A 15,875-nucleotide genomic window follows, 5' to 3' on the forward strand; every position below is an offset into this window, starting at 1 on the left:
GAAATTAAATAAACATTTGAGGGGAAAGGAATTAATGGTCTAAGACATCTGAGGATAAATCAAACATGCTTTTCAGTAACTGGTTAAATTTCACAACTTTAAGATGCTTTGAAAGCGTTAATTGTTAAAGGAACACAGCAGTCACTGTGCACTTGCTCCCCCATGTAGGACCTCTGTCCCTATTGAATTGTAATACGAAAATCAACTGCAAATTCTTTCCCCAAACTGTACTCTATACATTGTATGTGTGCATGGGTACAAATTGTTGATGTATGATTAGCATGGAGTTGGTCCTCTGTATAAAAAGTCATAATAAAAATAAACCATAATGAGGAAGGAGGTGGGAGAGGAAGAGGGAGATGGGATGGGAGCTGGGGGGAGGGCAGGGATTGGGGGAAAGAACAACTGTATTCCTAAAGCTGTATCTATGTAAAAATGCATTCATTAAATAAAAAATTTTTTAAAAAATGCTTTGAGCCTAAAAACATCGTATGTATAGTACAACTAAACAGAATTTTCTAGTGATTTAACAATCACAGTACCTGTAGTTGCTTTACAAATGCTTATAATTGTGTATAAATTTGCAAATAATAATATTCAAGGTGATGATAATATCACTTTTTTCAAGTCTAATATATTTATCTGAGAAGCAGAAGTCTAACTTTCAATGAAACAATTGAAAACTTGACCATCTCCGTACTGGCTCAAACTCTCTGAGATCCATCCACTCTAGACACTACAGAGACAAAGACACCAAGGAACTTATAACAGGCCATCATGATCTGACTAGGAAATAGAGAAAAGAAAAAAAAAAGGAAAGACAACTGTGGTGGAAAATTACCAAAACACAGAAAGGAAAGGAACCAGTCATAGCCACCTTCCTCACCCTTAGTTCCAAACATGTCCAGAGTTAGGAACACAGATGACGACAAATGAGCAGGAAGCTGGGCAAGAATTACTGTGGCTTATTTAAAAAGAAAAAAATTTAATTGTGAATATTCTGAGACAAGCATAAAAATTATACATAATTAAAACAAAATACAAAAATAATATGTACACCAAACTGATGTAAATCAAACTCATATTCATAATCATCAATGTTGATTTTTGTTTCTATCCAATACCTCACTGCTCTGTTACTAATGTGATTTTTTGAAATGTTACAAATGTAAACTTCAAAAAATAAATTTATGGTGAAATGTTGGCTTCATTTTTTCTTTTGGGTTTCTACTTCATATTTCTTTTGAAAAATGGGGTCAGGGAGTGGGATATATTGCTAATGGATTAAACAATCAATTATTATTTAGCTTAAAAACTAAAAAGGAACACAATTAAATCAGTACAAAATAAGTTACTACCAAGTAGAAAACTCACCTTGCAAAGGCAGGATCTTTACCCCGAATTCTTCGAGACAGCCAAGGGCCTGGATAAGATCTAGCTCCTCTTGAATAGCAGAGGGTCTGTCTGTCATCAGCTGTAAACAACACCTGAGAGAAATTATGTTTTTAAAGAGGAAGTAATATATGTCCAGCCAAGTTACCTTTCTATATTTAACATGTGATACAACGTATATTTATTGAATGCATACTACATCCCTGACATAATTCTGCTGGTGCTGTTAGCTGTGTGTTTTTTTTTTTTTTAAAGATTTATTTGAAAGTCAGAGTTACACAGAGAGAGAAGGAGAGGCAGGGAGGCAGGGAGGCAGGGAGGCGGTGGAGGGGGGGTCTTCTGTCAGCTGGTTCACTCTCCAATTGGCTACAATGACTGGAGTTGGGCCAATCTGAAGTCAGGAGCCAGGAGCCTCTTCCAGGTCTCCCATGCCAATGCAGGAGCCTAAGGACTTGGACCATCTTCTACTGCTTTCCCAGACCCTAGCAGAGAGCTGGATCAGAAGTGGAAAAGCTGAGAGTTGAACTGGCGCCCATATGGGATGCCGGCACTGCAGGCGGCGGCTTTACCTGCTACTCCACAGCACCAGCCCCTGATGCTGTTATCTTACTTGCTCCTCACAAAAACCCTGTAAGGTGGACAAACAACATCAGCTGCTATCTAGGGAAGGAAGCCAAATGCAAGGCCAGAAAGGTATTGATTACATTAAAACGCATAAAAGGATTCAGAAAATTTCTAGTTTCCCTTCTAAAAAAAAAAAAGAAAAAAAAAGAAAAACAGGAATGTATTGATTTGGTCACAATTTGGTATACAAAAAGAAACAAGAAATGACTAAAGAAACTGCACAAGATTTTTCTGACCATAAAGGAGAAATGCATATTTGCTAATCTAAGTATGTGTGATACCCTGTATTTTAAGCAAATTTTCAAAAATCCAGACAAAATGCACTTAACAGATAGTTTAGTGAGTTAAGTTATTTTCTTGGAGCGAGCATCGTGGCCCAATGGATTAAGCCACCACCTGCAATACTAGCATCCTACGTGATTGCTGGTTCAAGTCCTTGGCTGATCCACTTTCAATCCAGCATCCTGCTGATGCACCTGGGAAAGCAGTGGAAGATGGCCCATGCGCTTAGACCCTTACCACTCATGTGGGAGACCTGGATGGAGTTCCAGGCTCTTGGCTTTGACCTGGCCCAGCCCTGACCATGGCAGTCATTTGGAGAGTGAACTGGGGGTTGGGACAATGGAAGATGGATCTCTCTCTTCCTCTTCTCTCTCTCTCCTTCTCTCTGCAACTCTGCCTTTCAAATAAATAATAAATAAACTTTTTTTTTTAATCTTTTTTTTTTTGACAGGCAGAGTGGATAGTGAGAGAGAGAGACAGAGAGAAAGGTCTTCCTTTTTGCCGTTGGTTCACCCTCCAATGGCCGCTGCGGCCGGCGCATTGTGCTGATCCGAAGCCAGGAACCAGGTTCTTTTCCTGGTCTCCCATGCGGGTGCAGGGCCCAAGCACTTGGACCATCCTCCACTGCCTTCCCGGGCCATAGCAGAGAGCTGGCCTGGAAGAGGGGCAACCAGGATAGAATCTGGCGCCCCAAGCGGGACTAGAACCCGGTGTGCCGGCGCCACAAGGCGGAGGATTAGCCTGTTAAGCTATGGCGCCGGCCAAAATAAACTTATTTTTAAAAATTTATTTTCTTGATACTGAGGAACACTGGGACACAGACTAGAAAGACAGAGATCAGTCCATAAAGAGCTAAAGAATGCTGATAGCACAGATGAAGGTATCAAGGCCCCTGAATAGCATCTCTCAGACTGACTTCACTCTTGCAAGCTTGTAGGATTTAGATCAGTTGAGCCCCACAAATACTGCTGGCTCAAGCACAAAAGGTCTGGGTCTGTGCCACCCAAATGGGAAACCTGGATGCAGTTTCAAGCTTTTGGCTTTGACCTGGCCTAGCCATAGCTGTTGTGGGCATTTGGAGAGTGATTTCCATGAAAATCTTAAAGGCATTTGCTTCTGAATCTAGGAATTCTAGTTTGGGAATTTACAGAACAAATAAGTTCACACACATTCAAAGACAAAAAAATTGTGGATGTTCACTAGCATTGTGTTTCTTAAATGAAAGAAAACATACCAAATATGAAGCTTTTAAATAAATTCTATAAAAGTCAAACAATGAAATACTCTACAAACAAAAAGGAATGGGGCAGATACGTACTCTTAAGGAAAAAGCTCTGAAATAAAAAATAAGAGAAAAAAAGCAAGGTACAGAGACGTATTCATAATTACTTGCTATTTAAGAAAGAAAAGCATAAAATAAATTATATGAAAGGATACAAAATAAACTAATTTAAAATTAACTGAGGAATAAGCCAGGAACTTAGAAGGAGGAGTGAGACTTATTGTCAGTACATAACCTCTGCACTGTTTAGATATTTATTGTTTTGGATAATTATTATTAAATTAAAAAAAAACTACCTAGTAAGTAATGTTTTCAACAATTAGGCAGTCACTTACAAAGCTGGCATTGACATTTAGCTCCCTGCTAACACTCCTTGGAAAGCCACAAAAGATGGCCCAAGGACTTGGGTCCCTGCCACCCGTGTGGGAGACCATCCGTTCTGGATGTTGCAGCCATTTGGGGAATGAACCAGCAGATGGAAGATCTCCCTGCTTCTCCCTCTCTTGTCAAAAAAAAAAAAAAAAAAAAAAAAAAAGATCCCTGAGAATCACCTGCCAAAAAGATTTAGGTCAGACACAACTCCAAGTTGTGATATTTGCATCATTTGAACTAAAAATGGGATTCCTTGGGAAAAAAAAAAAAGAGATTCAGTAACTACTCTAAACAACTCTGTCAAAGCAATAACATGGCTTAAGAAAACATGATTGTTTCTGAGATACATTATCACTGGGACAAGAGTGTTACTTTTAAGTTTAGCTGGAGCTGAAACTACTACTAATCATTTGGGGGCAGATAGTAAATCTCAATGGCTACCACACTCTTTACAATAAAATTATCTTTAAATGAGGCTAACATTTCAATATAAAAAAATTTAAAGGACTATAAGACAACATGAAGAAATACTGTAATGGTCTTGAGAATTAAAGGTTTCACAAAGGCTGACACAAAATAAATTAAGAGAAAAGAATAATGCCTTTTTTTTTTTTTTTTTTTGGACAGGCAGAGTTAGACAGAGAGAAAGTTATTCCTTCCATTGGTTCACCCCACAAGTAGCCGCTAAGGCTGGTGTGCTGCGCCGATTCGAAGCCAGCAGCAAGGTGCTTCCTCCTGGTCTCCCATGCAGGTGCAGGGTCCAAGCACTTGGGCCATTCTCCACTGCCTTCCCGGGCCACAGTAGAGAGCTGGAATGGAAGAGGAGCTACCGGGACAGAATCCGGTGCCCCAACCGGGACTAGAACCCGTGGTGCTGGCACCACAGGCGGAGGATTAGCCAAGTGAGCCGCGGCACTGGCCGATAATGCCATTTTTCAAAACTTTCTGAGCACCAATTAAAAAACATAAATCATAAATAGGCATGTGTCACTTAACAAGAGTGTAGGTCCTAAGAAATACATCGTGAGATGACATCATTGTGTGAATATCATGAAGTTAACATTGTACACACACACAGAGAGCACAGCCTAAACACACCTGGTGCACAGAACATGCTGTGTTTCTACACAAGGGCCAGTGCAGCAGGCTGATTACCCCCCCATCACCACAAACACATGGTTACTGTGTTGCACTGACATTAAAAGCACTAGCCTGTTGCCAGGCAGTAGGAACTTTTTGGCTCCATTAGAATCTTTTGGGACCACTGTATTACATGCAGTTTGTTGTCAAACAAAAACATCACAATGTGGTGGTGCATGACAGTACAATAAAAACTGAGAGACACAGCTAAAACATTTCTGGAGGGCAGGTGGGCCATATGGCACAGGTTAAGCCACTACTCGGGATACCCACATCCTATATAGGAGTGCCTAGGAATGAATCTCACCTCTACTTCTGGTCCAGCTACTTGGTAATGTGCATCCTTGGTCCATGCCACCCAAATGGGAAACCTGGATGCAGTTTCAAGCTTTTGGCTTTGACATGGCCTAGCCATAGCTGTTGTGGGCATTTGAGGAGTAAACCAGAGGACAGAAGATCTGTGTGTGTGTGTGTGTGCCTTTAGCTCTCGGTTCCTCTCCCTGCTGTTCTGTCAAATACATGTTTTAAGTTAAATAAATAAATAACTTTTAAAAAAAGGGGCCAGTGCTGTGGAATAGCAGGTAAAACTACCACCTGCAGTGCCGGCATCCTATATGGGCACCGGTTTGAGTCCGGGTTGCTCCACTTCCAATTTGGCTCTCTTATGGCCTGGGAAAGCAGTAGAAGGTGGCCCAAATCCCTGGGCCCCTGCACCCGTGTGGGAGACCTGGAAGAAGCTCCTGGCTCCTGGCTGTGGATCGGCACAGTTCCAGTAATTGCAGCAATCTGGGGAGTGAACCAGCAGATAGAAGACCTCCCTCACCCTCTCTCTCTCTTCCTCTCCTTTTCTGTAACTCTGCCTTTCAAATAAATAAATAAATCTTTAAAAAAAAAAACCTGTGACTACCTCATGCTTAAAAAAATTTCAGACAGGCAAAGGGAAAATGTCCCTTATGACAGAAAATAAAAGCCATTAAAAGTCAGTTTGAAAAAGATGAACACCCCATAACAAAAATAAGTGCTTGAAATAGGTATCAAAAGGTGTTGTTCAAAAGGTGTTGGCATGACTAACAACTTATTGCAAGAAGGACACTTGAAATGTCCTACTAATTGGAAATAAACTGGTAACATTTTCAATACACATGCTTACCCCTTGATCTAGAATTTGTACCCTGCAGCATCTATACAAAAAGGTAGAGTTCTACCTGTTTTACAGACCAAGTTACTATCACATTTCATAGGTCTTCACACTGACGTCTTGATGACTGGTCCAAAGTCATGACCATTAGCTGACCAAGACTGGCACTTGGCTCTAGAAGCTACTTTCTTCACCTTGACATTCTAATGCTTCTCAAACAACGGAAATTGAGGAACTAGAAACTAATATATGCAACCAAAGATTAGACAAAACTAGTATAATCATTCATATTATAAAGCATATGAAAAGGTTGCAGATGTTTATATTAACGTAATAACTGAAAAAAGTGTGTTAAAATGTATTCAGTGTCTCAATTCTGCAAAATTATATACAATTATATCAGCAAAATAAACAGTACATGAATGATTAGGCTCAAAGTATCTTATTATTTTCTTTAAACACAGAATGACAATTCACCATCAAATAAAGTGCAGAAATGAACGGCGATCAGCTCAGCTCTGAGAACAGGGGCTGGAAGGAGATCTCAGACAGAGAAATGCAAAACAGACTCATACTTCCAAAGATGCATTAAAAGAGAAAGACATACAGGAGTAGGAGAGACTACAAAAGAGAATGGACAACAGCAAGAGAGAGCCACATCAGCACACTGGCCAGAGGGCAAGGGAGAGAGGGAAAATGCACCTACCCACATTTCAGCTTCTAAAACACTGAAGTAAGGTTGTCTTTCTGAAGTTTTCAAATTCTTTAGCACAGAATAATACAGATTTTACTTCCTGACTAATAATTCATTGGACTCTTTTTATAAAATTTAAATTTATAAAAACTAACTTTAAATAATGAATAAAGTCTTCTAGGAAAAAAAATCAATGCAATTTTGCATACCTAATTTATGAGAACTGAGATGATGAACACATCTTTGTAGTGTTAAATGAGAGGAGTAGATTAAAATAGCAATAAAAGCCAACAGAGGAACTGAACTGATACTCCAGAAATTTAAACCTGGGAGGACTTCTGAGTTCTGTCATTCCTCAGGCCCCCGACTCCAAACACAGCAGAAGCCATGCAAAGCACACAAGACACCCACCCATACATGCTGAAAATTTCCAGAACTTGAATTTATATGAAATCACATGAATCTCTTTGAATGGAAGAAAAATACCACAGTCTTACAGATATCCACAAAAATGACTGTGGGAAAACATGCTAGAGAAAAAGAAGCAAGAGGAAATTGATAGGTATTTACAACATAAACAGTTTTCATGTATTTCTATATTCAGGAAACAAATAACAGTGCTCACAGAGCATAGTCAATCTGTACTCATGATGATATATTTTGTAGAGAATAAACTAACACTGGACCCTCTCTCTCCTCTTATGGAAGGTGACAGCATTAGCCTACCTGGCCAAATCCATGCAGCTATCAGTGAGGTTGGTGGAAGAATTGAAGTACTCTCTGCTGGCAGCCAAAACCAAGTCAATGCTTTTTTGGTAACTGACCCTGTACTGGGGTTTCCCTTTAGGGGCCACACCAACTACAGGGCTGACAGAACCAGCACTGCAGTGCATCATCTGCCCAGCCAGGTGGATATTCTCAAGACGGCTGGAACACAGAAGGCTTTCAGTAAAAATCTGCAAAAAATACACTGGAATTAGTGAAAGAGGAGCCATTCAGTCCTCAAAAACATGCAAGCCTGAAATGCAAATAAAATGAATTGAAAACACACCTATCCTAGAAGTGGTGGTCACAAAACACTGTGAATAAACTAAATGACAATGAACAATACACTTGAAAATGGTTAATGTTAACTTTTGAGAATTTCACCTTAATTATATAAATCACCTTTCAGGAAAAAAAGAATAATTTCACAGAACCCAAAAAGGCACAATATTTTAATGTGTTGCAATGAAAATCGGAGCATCATTGATTATCCGAAATTTATATTCACTAAAACAGAACCTATTAGGCACACTATTCCACCCTCAACAGGACCCACTCTGCTGAAAATATCTGTAATTATTTCAAATATTTAAAAGAAACTCTTTGAATGTAATACATACAATTCATAACTGCTTAAACAATCTGAACTTAAAGCTACAAATGTTATACATATACCTAGTCACAAAAATTAAAACATATCGTATAATGGTGAAATTTTTCCCAACCTGCATATCAAAAATTATTTAAATAAAACAAGAGACACTCATAGAAGGTATTCATGCAAATATCTTTGTACTATACCAGGTAACTAACAGCATCAATGAATATAAAATTATTTCTATAATGGGGATTATTTATATATTTACTCTAGAAAAAATATTAAAACAGTCCTTTTAAACCTTTACTAGAAATGTTATCCATAATTAGTAAAAGAAATTTCCCAGGAATGTCCTTTCCAAGCACTCCACAGTTAGATAGAACAGCAGAGAGAACAAATGAAAAAATAAATAAATAAATAAATAAATAAATAAAAAGACTCCATGGAGAAAAAAGAGTTTCATGGCCGGTGCCGTGGCTTAACAGGCTAATCCTCCACCTTGCGGCGCCGGCACACCGGGTTCTAGTCCCGGTCGGGGTGCCGGATTCTATCCCGGTTGCCCCTCTTTCAGGCAAGCTCTCTGCTATGGCCCGGGAAGGCAGTGGAGGATGGCCCAAGTCTTTGGGCCCTGCACCCGCATGGGAGACCAGGAGAAGCACCTGGCTCCTGGCTTCAGATCGGCGTGATGAGCCGGCCACAGCGGCCATTGGAGGGTGAACCAACGGCAAAAAGGAAGACCTTTCTCTCTGTCTCTCTCTCTCACTATCCACTCTGCCTGTCCAAAAAAAAAAAAAAAAGAGTTTCATTATAATTAGGAAGATCATCCAATTTTATAGAATCTCTTTCTTTCAATTCTTTATATCTGTGCTTCCTACAGGAAACATTTTTAGAAAGGCCTTCATGGAGATTTCTGACAGGGAAAAAAGCACTAAGAGGAACCTGCTACACAACAGACAGTGTGACAGAAAGCAAATCATCAATGAGCAACCCCATCCCTTATATCTCACAGATGAAAATGGCTTACTCTATGTCTAACCCAAATGACTTACACATAACACTTCCTCCAAATTTTCTGGTTTATTCAAGTAAGCATAAAAGCTATTGAAAAATACAATTTACTCACCCTAACACTTAAAAAGGTTTTGCTAAAATGAACAATATAGATTTCCATTTTACAGGCTGTATCTAAGTGTCTATCTGACATTGTAAAAGCTATGCTACCAAGCTTCCAAATTATTTTCCAGGAGCAGCAAAACCTAATAGCTAAATGTCAGTAAGACAATATAGCATAGTTTAAAAGATATAAAACATCATTTAAAACTTTAAGTTTGTCTAATTTATACTACAAACTTGTATAATCTTTTCAAGACTGTCGTGCTTTCAAGTAATTTCTCAACAAGCAATAAGCATGGACAGTAGTCACTAAAAAATCACTGCCTAACAGAAAATACTACAATATGTTTCTAAATGTAATATATCCAGTTGTTATGATGCACTGTTCTACACAAAAGCTAGCTCAAGAATAACATATTTATTGCCATTTTTAAAAAATCTTTAGCGAAATCACAGTCAGAAAAAAGCAAGTACCACAATAATGCTACTATAAGGTATAAATCCTGCTTCATTTTACAGTCATTTTCAAATGACTCTTAGGTTTTAGACCTCAAGTGCATACAAGATTATTTTCTTGTGAAATTGATCTCAAGTTTTGCTTTAGATGGAAAAGGGGAAGAAGTAACTGGCAGTTTATATGGTCTAAGACTGCAACCACCAATATGAACCATGCGGTCATTCAAGCATTTAAAAATCTGAAATTTAAATACAAATCCATTCATTTCTCAATGGTCGATACTAATGCTCTTCTGTTAAAATTGCCTTCAATTATAAACTAAACAATTTAACCTATTTTTACAACTCTCATTTATCAACAAGTCACGCTTTATAAAAGCTGAACAAAGTGACACAAGAAATACTCTATATGATTTTGTGTCCAGCTTATTTAACCAGAAAATTAAAATGAGAAATCTCTTTTATACTGCATTTCATTAAAAATGAATTGGTTGGATCCCTTATCCATATAAAATGTGAGTAATTTTTTGTTAAAATATATATCTTCAAAATGATAATTCTCCTAGTCAATTAACAACAATGTCTTAAGTATTGTTTATATTCCAGACATTATAATACGCACCTGAGACGATGAAGAGTAACAAGAAATGTTAATTCCTACCTCAGAGTTCATTATCAAATGGAAGAAACAAAGACATCAAACAAAAATTGCTTCCTGAAGGAAGGCTATAGTGAGGCAAGCTGCATGAAAGGTCAAAGGAAGGTATCCAACAGGGCATAATTAGAGAGTAGGGTCCTGAAAATTTATCAGGAATTTCAAAATAAAGGAAAAGGACACACATGACAGGCAAGGGGAATAAAGTATCAAAGTCACAGAACCACGGGAGAGCATTCCGGGTGGCAGATTCACAGCAGATGTAATGGAATGTACTAGAGCACAGAGGACATGGTGGAGGCCAACAGGGCAGGAGCAGACAGGGAGGCAGGAATCAGATATGGGTTTTAAAGACTGGCTAAGAAGTGTTGGGACTTTCTGATTATTTTCATGGAACAAGCAACAAATTATAAGAAGAATGTCATGAAAAGATTTGTCGTTAGAAGAATACTTTAACTCACACAGGCCAGAAAGGGCTGTGGAGAGGAAAATGTATCGTAGAAATGAACACAGGACAGATTTAAAAGTCTTTTTGTCTGGTACATTAAATAAGTTTTAGTGACCACCAAAAGTAATGCAAATGAGTATGGTCAAGTGTGATCAGACTTTTCTAGGATCAAACCACCAAACAGATGGTTTACAATAAACAAACACAGGAAAGAAAAAAAGCAAGTATGAAAGTACTAAAATATAAAGCACTAGTCAATGATCAGATATTATTAAAGAGTATTATTTATAATGCAGCTACTGGCCACCTCCCTGGTACCCAAAAAACCCTAACAACCAAAATTCATAAATTAAAAGGTACCAGTTGACATCTGTGGTTACCTCATAGCAAGCATCGGAATCCAGACAAGTGTACACGTTCTGCTGCATGGTTAGCATGTCTTGCAGCAAGGTTCTCCAATGAGATTCACTGACAGGAGGCTGCCTAGAAAGAAAAAAAGAGGAGCAGCAGAAGAAAACAACTCATGAATACAACTGGTATCATCATTCTATATACCATATATTGCATTTGAATTACCTGGGGGGAGGGGAGAACTTGGACTAGCAATACAGGTAAAAAGTTGAGCGGTTGTGCATCAATAATAGAGATACTACCAAAATAGTTCTGTCCTAGGCTGCTCAGACATAAAGATGGAACAGCATCCAATGGGAATGGAAAGGTAAACAAGCTGTGGATTTGTAACACAAAACAAAGCACAGAAGATGAAGGAGCTTGGAAAAAAAAAGAGACAGCACTTGGAGTTAGAGGTCGGTTTCAAATTCCACCTGCACCATTCTGCAAACCCAACAGGGGGCCTTCTTAACTTACACTGATCCTTTGGACCCATCAGGCAAGCACAGGCCACACTTGACATCAGTCTGGAGGACAGGAACCAAGGCTACCAGGGGGGCAGCAACAGTTGTGGCTTGCAGTGAAAGTACCAGCAGCAGTACACAAAGCAACTTAACAGAGCCACCAGGAGTGCTCTTCTCAGTGACAGCCCAGATGCAGAGACAGAGTTTCACAGAGCAGTCAGGACCAGGACATATGGCCATGTCTGCCTTGGGAAGGAATTTCATGGCCCCAAAGAGACAATATCTTCCAACAGTTCCATAGGCAGAGTTCTCAAAATCCTCTCAAAGAACACACGAGCAACATTCTCAAAACTAAAACATTACAAGATATTTCTTGCTCAATTATGGTTTGTCCACATCAGTGACAATTTACCCATAAAATCAGTTTCACACAGCAGAGAGGTCTATGCCACCCAAGGGATGAAAAGCTATTTGATGTTGATTTCCACAGTAACAGAGCTAGGGAATTAATGGTCACATTTTCCTGTACCAGGGGATGAGATTTTGTTAACAAAGTCATCCACGGTCACACATTGGTAGTATGACTGTGAGTAAGTCACGTAACATAACCAAATTTCCCTTTCACTAATACTTAAAGCCTACCTCAACACTGTCAGGAATCAATGAGATGAAATTTGAAAAAGCACAAACACTGAAGCAAGACAGTTTCAAATATAAAAATAAACTCAATTACCAAAATGGACTAAGAATGTATTTATTCATCTAAATATTAGATTCCCCCCGCTTTTTTTTAAACATTTATTTAATGAATATAAATTTCCAAAGTACAGCTTATGGACTATAATGGCTCCCCCCCCCCCATAACTTCCCTCCCACCCGAAACCCTCCCCTTTCCCGCTCCCTCCACCCTTCCATTCACATCAAGAGTCATTTTCAATTCTCTTTATATACACAAGATCAATTTAGCATATATTGAGTAAAGATTTCAACAGTTTACATCCAAATAGAAACATAAAGTAAAAAATACTGTTGGAGTACTAGTTATAGCATTAAATCACAATGTACAGCAAGCACATTAGGACAGAGATCCTACATGAGGAGTAAGTGCACAGTGACTCCTGTTATTGACTTAACAAGTTGACATTCTTGTTTATGGCATCAGTAATCACCCTAGGCTCTTATCACGAGTTGCCAAAGCTATGGAAGCCTTTTAAGTTCACCAACTCTGATCATATTTAGACAAGGTCGTAGTCAAAGTGGAAGTTCTCTCCTCTCTTCAGAGAAAGGTACCTCCTTCTTTGATGACCTGTTTTTTCCACTGGGATCTCACTCGCAGAGATTTTTCATTTAGATTTTTTTTTTTTTTTTGCCAGACTGTCTTGGCTTTCCATGCCTGAAATGCTCTCATGGGCTTTTCAGCTGGATCCACATGCCTTAAGGGCTGATTCTGAGGCCAGAGTGCTGTTTAGGACATCTGCCATTCTATGAGTCTGCTGTGTATCTCGCTTCCCATGTTGGATTGTTCTCTCCATTTTTAATCTATCCATTAGTATTTGCAGCCACCAGTCTTATTTATGTGATCCTTTTGGATCTTAGTCCTATCATTACGATCAACTGTGAACAGAAATTGATCACTTGGACTAGTGAGACAGCACTGGTACATGCCACCTTGATGGCATTGAATTGGAATCCCCTGGTATGTTTCTAACTCTACCGTTTGGGGCAAGTCAGCTTGAGCATGTCCCAAATTGCACATCTCTTCCCTCTCTTATTCCCACTCTTATATTTAACAGCGATCACTTTTCAGTTAAGTTTCAACACTTAATAATAACTGTGTATTGATTACAGTATTCAACCAAAAGTATTAAGTAGAACAAAAAAAATACTAAGAGGGTTAACGTATTAAGTTGTTCATCAACAGGGCAAGGGCTGATCAAGTCACCGTTTCTCATAGTATTCATTTCAATTTAACAGGTTTCCTTTTTGGTGCTCGGTTAGTTGTCACTGATCAGGGAGAACATATGATATTTGTCCCTTTGGGACTGGCTTATTTCACTCAGCATAATATTTTCCAAATTCCTAACAGGGATCATTTTTGAGGTAAAATTTAAAATCCTAAGAATAACTGTGTGTTAATTACAGAGTTCAACCACTAGTGCTAGAACAAAAAAAAAAAAATACTAAAATGGATAAAGATTTACATTGTACATCTAGAGTCAGGACAAGAGCTGATCAGGTCACTGTTTCTCATAGTGTCCATTTACTTCAACAGGTTTCCCCCTTGGTGCTCAGTTAGTTGTCACTGATCAGGTAAAACATATGTTATTTGTCCCTTAGAGACGGGCTTAATTCACTCAGCATGATGTTTTCCAGATTGCTCCATCTTGTTGCAAATGACCAGGTTTCACTGTTTCTTACTGCTGTATAGTATTCTATAGAGTACATGTCCCATAATTTCTTTATCCAGTCTACTGTTGATGGGCATTTGGGTTGGTTCCAGGTCTTAGCTATTGTGAATTGAGCTGCAATAAACATTAACGTGCAGATGGCTTTTTTGTTTGCCAAATTAATTTCCTTTGGGTAAATTCCAAGGAGTGGGATGGCTGGGTTGTATGGTAGGGTTATGTTCAGGTTTCTGAGGAATCTCCAGACAGACTTCCATAGTGGCTTCACCAGTTTGCATTCCCACCAACAGTGGGTTAGTGTCCCTTTTTCCCCACATCCTCTCCAGCATCTATTGTTGGTAGATTTCTGAATGTGAGCCATTCTCACCGGGGTGAGGCGAAACCTCATTGTGGTTTTGATTTGCATTTCTCTGATTGCTAGTGATCTTGAACATTTTTTCATGTGTCTGTTGGCCATTTGGATTTCCTCTTTCAAAAAATGTCTATTGAGGTCCTTGGCCCATCTCTTAAGTGGGTTGTTTGTTTTGTTGTTGTGGATTTTCTTGATTTCTTTGTAGATTCTGGTTATTACCCCTTTATCTGTAGTATAGTTTGCAAATATTTTTTCCCGTTCTGTCAGTTGCCTCTTCACTTTCCTGACAGTTTCTTTTGAAGTACAGAAACTTCTCAATTTGAGGCAATCCCAATAGTTAATTTTGGCTTTGACTGCCTGTGCTTCTGGGGTATTTTCCAAGAAGTCTTTGCCTGTACCTATATCTTGCAGGGTTTCTCCAATACTCTCTAATAATTTAATGGTGTCGGGTCATAGATTTAAGTCTTTAATCCATGTTGAGTGAATTTTTGTGTAAGGTGAAAGGTAGGGGTCTTGGTTCAAGCTTCTACACGTGGAAATCCAATTTTCCCAGCACCATTTATTGAATAGACTGTCCTCACTCCAGGGATTGGTTTTAGATCCTTGATCAAACATAAGTTGGCTGTAGATGTTTGGGTTGATTCCTAGTGTTTCTATTCTGTTCCATTGGTCTATCCACCTGTTTCTGTACCAGTACCATGCTGTTTTCATAACAACTGCCCTGTAGTATGTCCTGAAATCTGGTATTGTGATGCCTCCGGCTTTGTTTTTGTTGTACAAGATTGCTTTGGCTATTCGAGATCTCCTGTGTCTCCATATGAATTTCAGCATCATTTTTTCCAGATCTGAGAAGAAGGTCTTTGGTATCTTGATTGGTATTGCACTGAATGTATAAATTGCTTTTGGGAGAATGCATATTTTGATGATGTTGATTCTTCCAATCCATGAGCATGGAAGATTTCTCCATTTTTTGGTAACCTCTTCTATTTCTTTCTGTAAGGTTTTGTAGTTTTCATCGTAGAGATCTTTAACATCCTTGGTTAAGTTTATTCCAAGGTATTTGATTGTTTTTGTAGCTATTGTGAATGCGATTGATTTTAGAAGTTCTTCCTCAGCCGTGGCATTACCTGTGAAAAAAAAGGCTGTTGATTTTTGTGAATTGATTTTATATCCTGATATTTTCCAGGATATAAAGGCTGTTGATTTTTGTGCATTGATTTTATATCCTGCTACTTTGCCAAACTCTTCGATGAGCTCCAGTAGTCTCTTAGTAGAGTTCTTTGGGTCCCCTAAATAATCATATCA

General features: G+C 38.7%; 1 protein-coding gene across 1 annotated transcript in view; it reads right to left on the reverse strand.

Annotated features, from left to right (window-relative positions):
* The window catches only part of NBAS (NBAS subunit of NRZ tethering complex), a 427,776-nt gene that overhangs the window by 211,531 nt on the left and 200,370 nt on the right, over positions 1-15,875 (reverse strand). Inside the window, exons 29-31 of the mRNA XM_062208974.1 lie at positions 11,340-11,442; positions 7,651-7,880; positions 1,375-1,487 (exon numbers count right to left, since the gene is read on the reverse strand). Coding sequence (XP_062064958.1) covers positions 1,375-1,487; positions 7,651-7,880; positions 11,340-11,442 — 446 coding nt within the window. The remainder of the gene's footprint in view (positions 1-1,374; positions 1,488-7,650; positions 7,881-11,339; positions 11,443-15,875) is intronic.

Source organism: Lepus europaeus, chromosome 13 (genome assembly GCF_033115175.1).
Source record: "Lepus europaeus isolate LE1 chromosome 13, mLepTim1.pri, whole genome shotgun sequence".
Classification (NCBI taxonomy): Eukaryota; Metazoa; Chordata; class Mammalia; order Lagomorpha; family Leporidae; genus Lepus; species Lepus europaeus.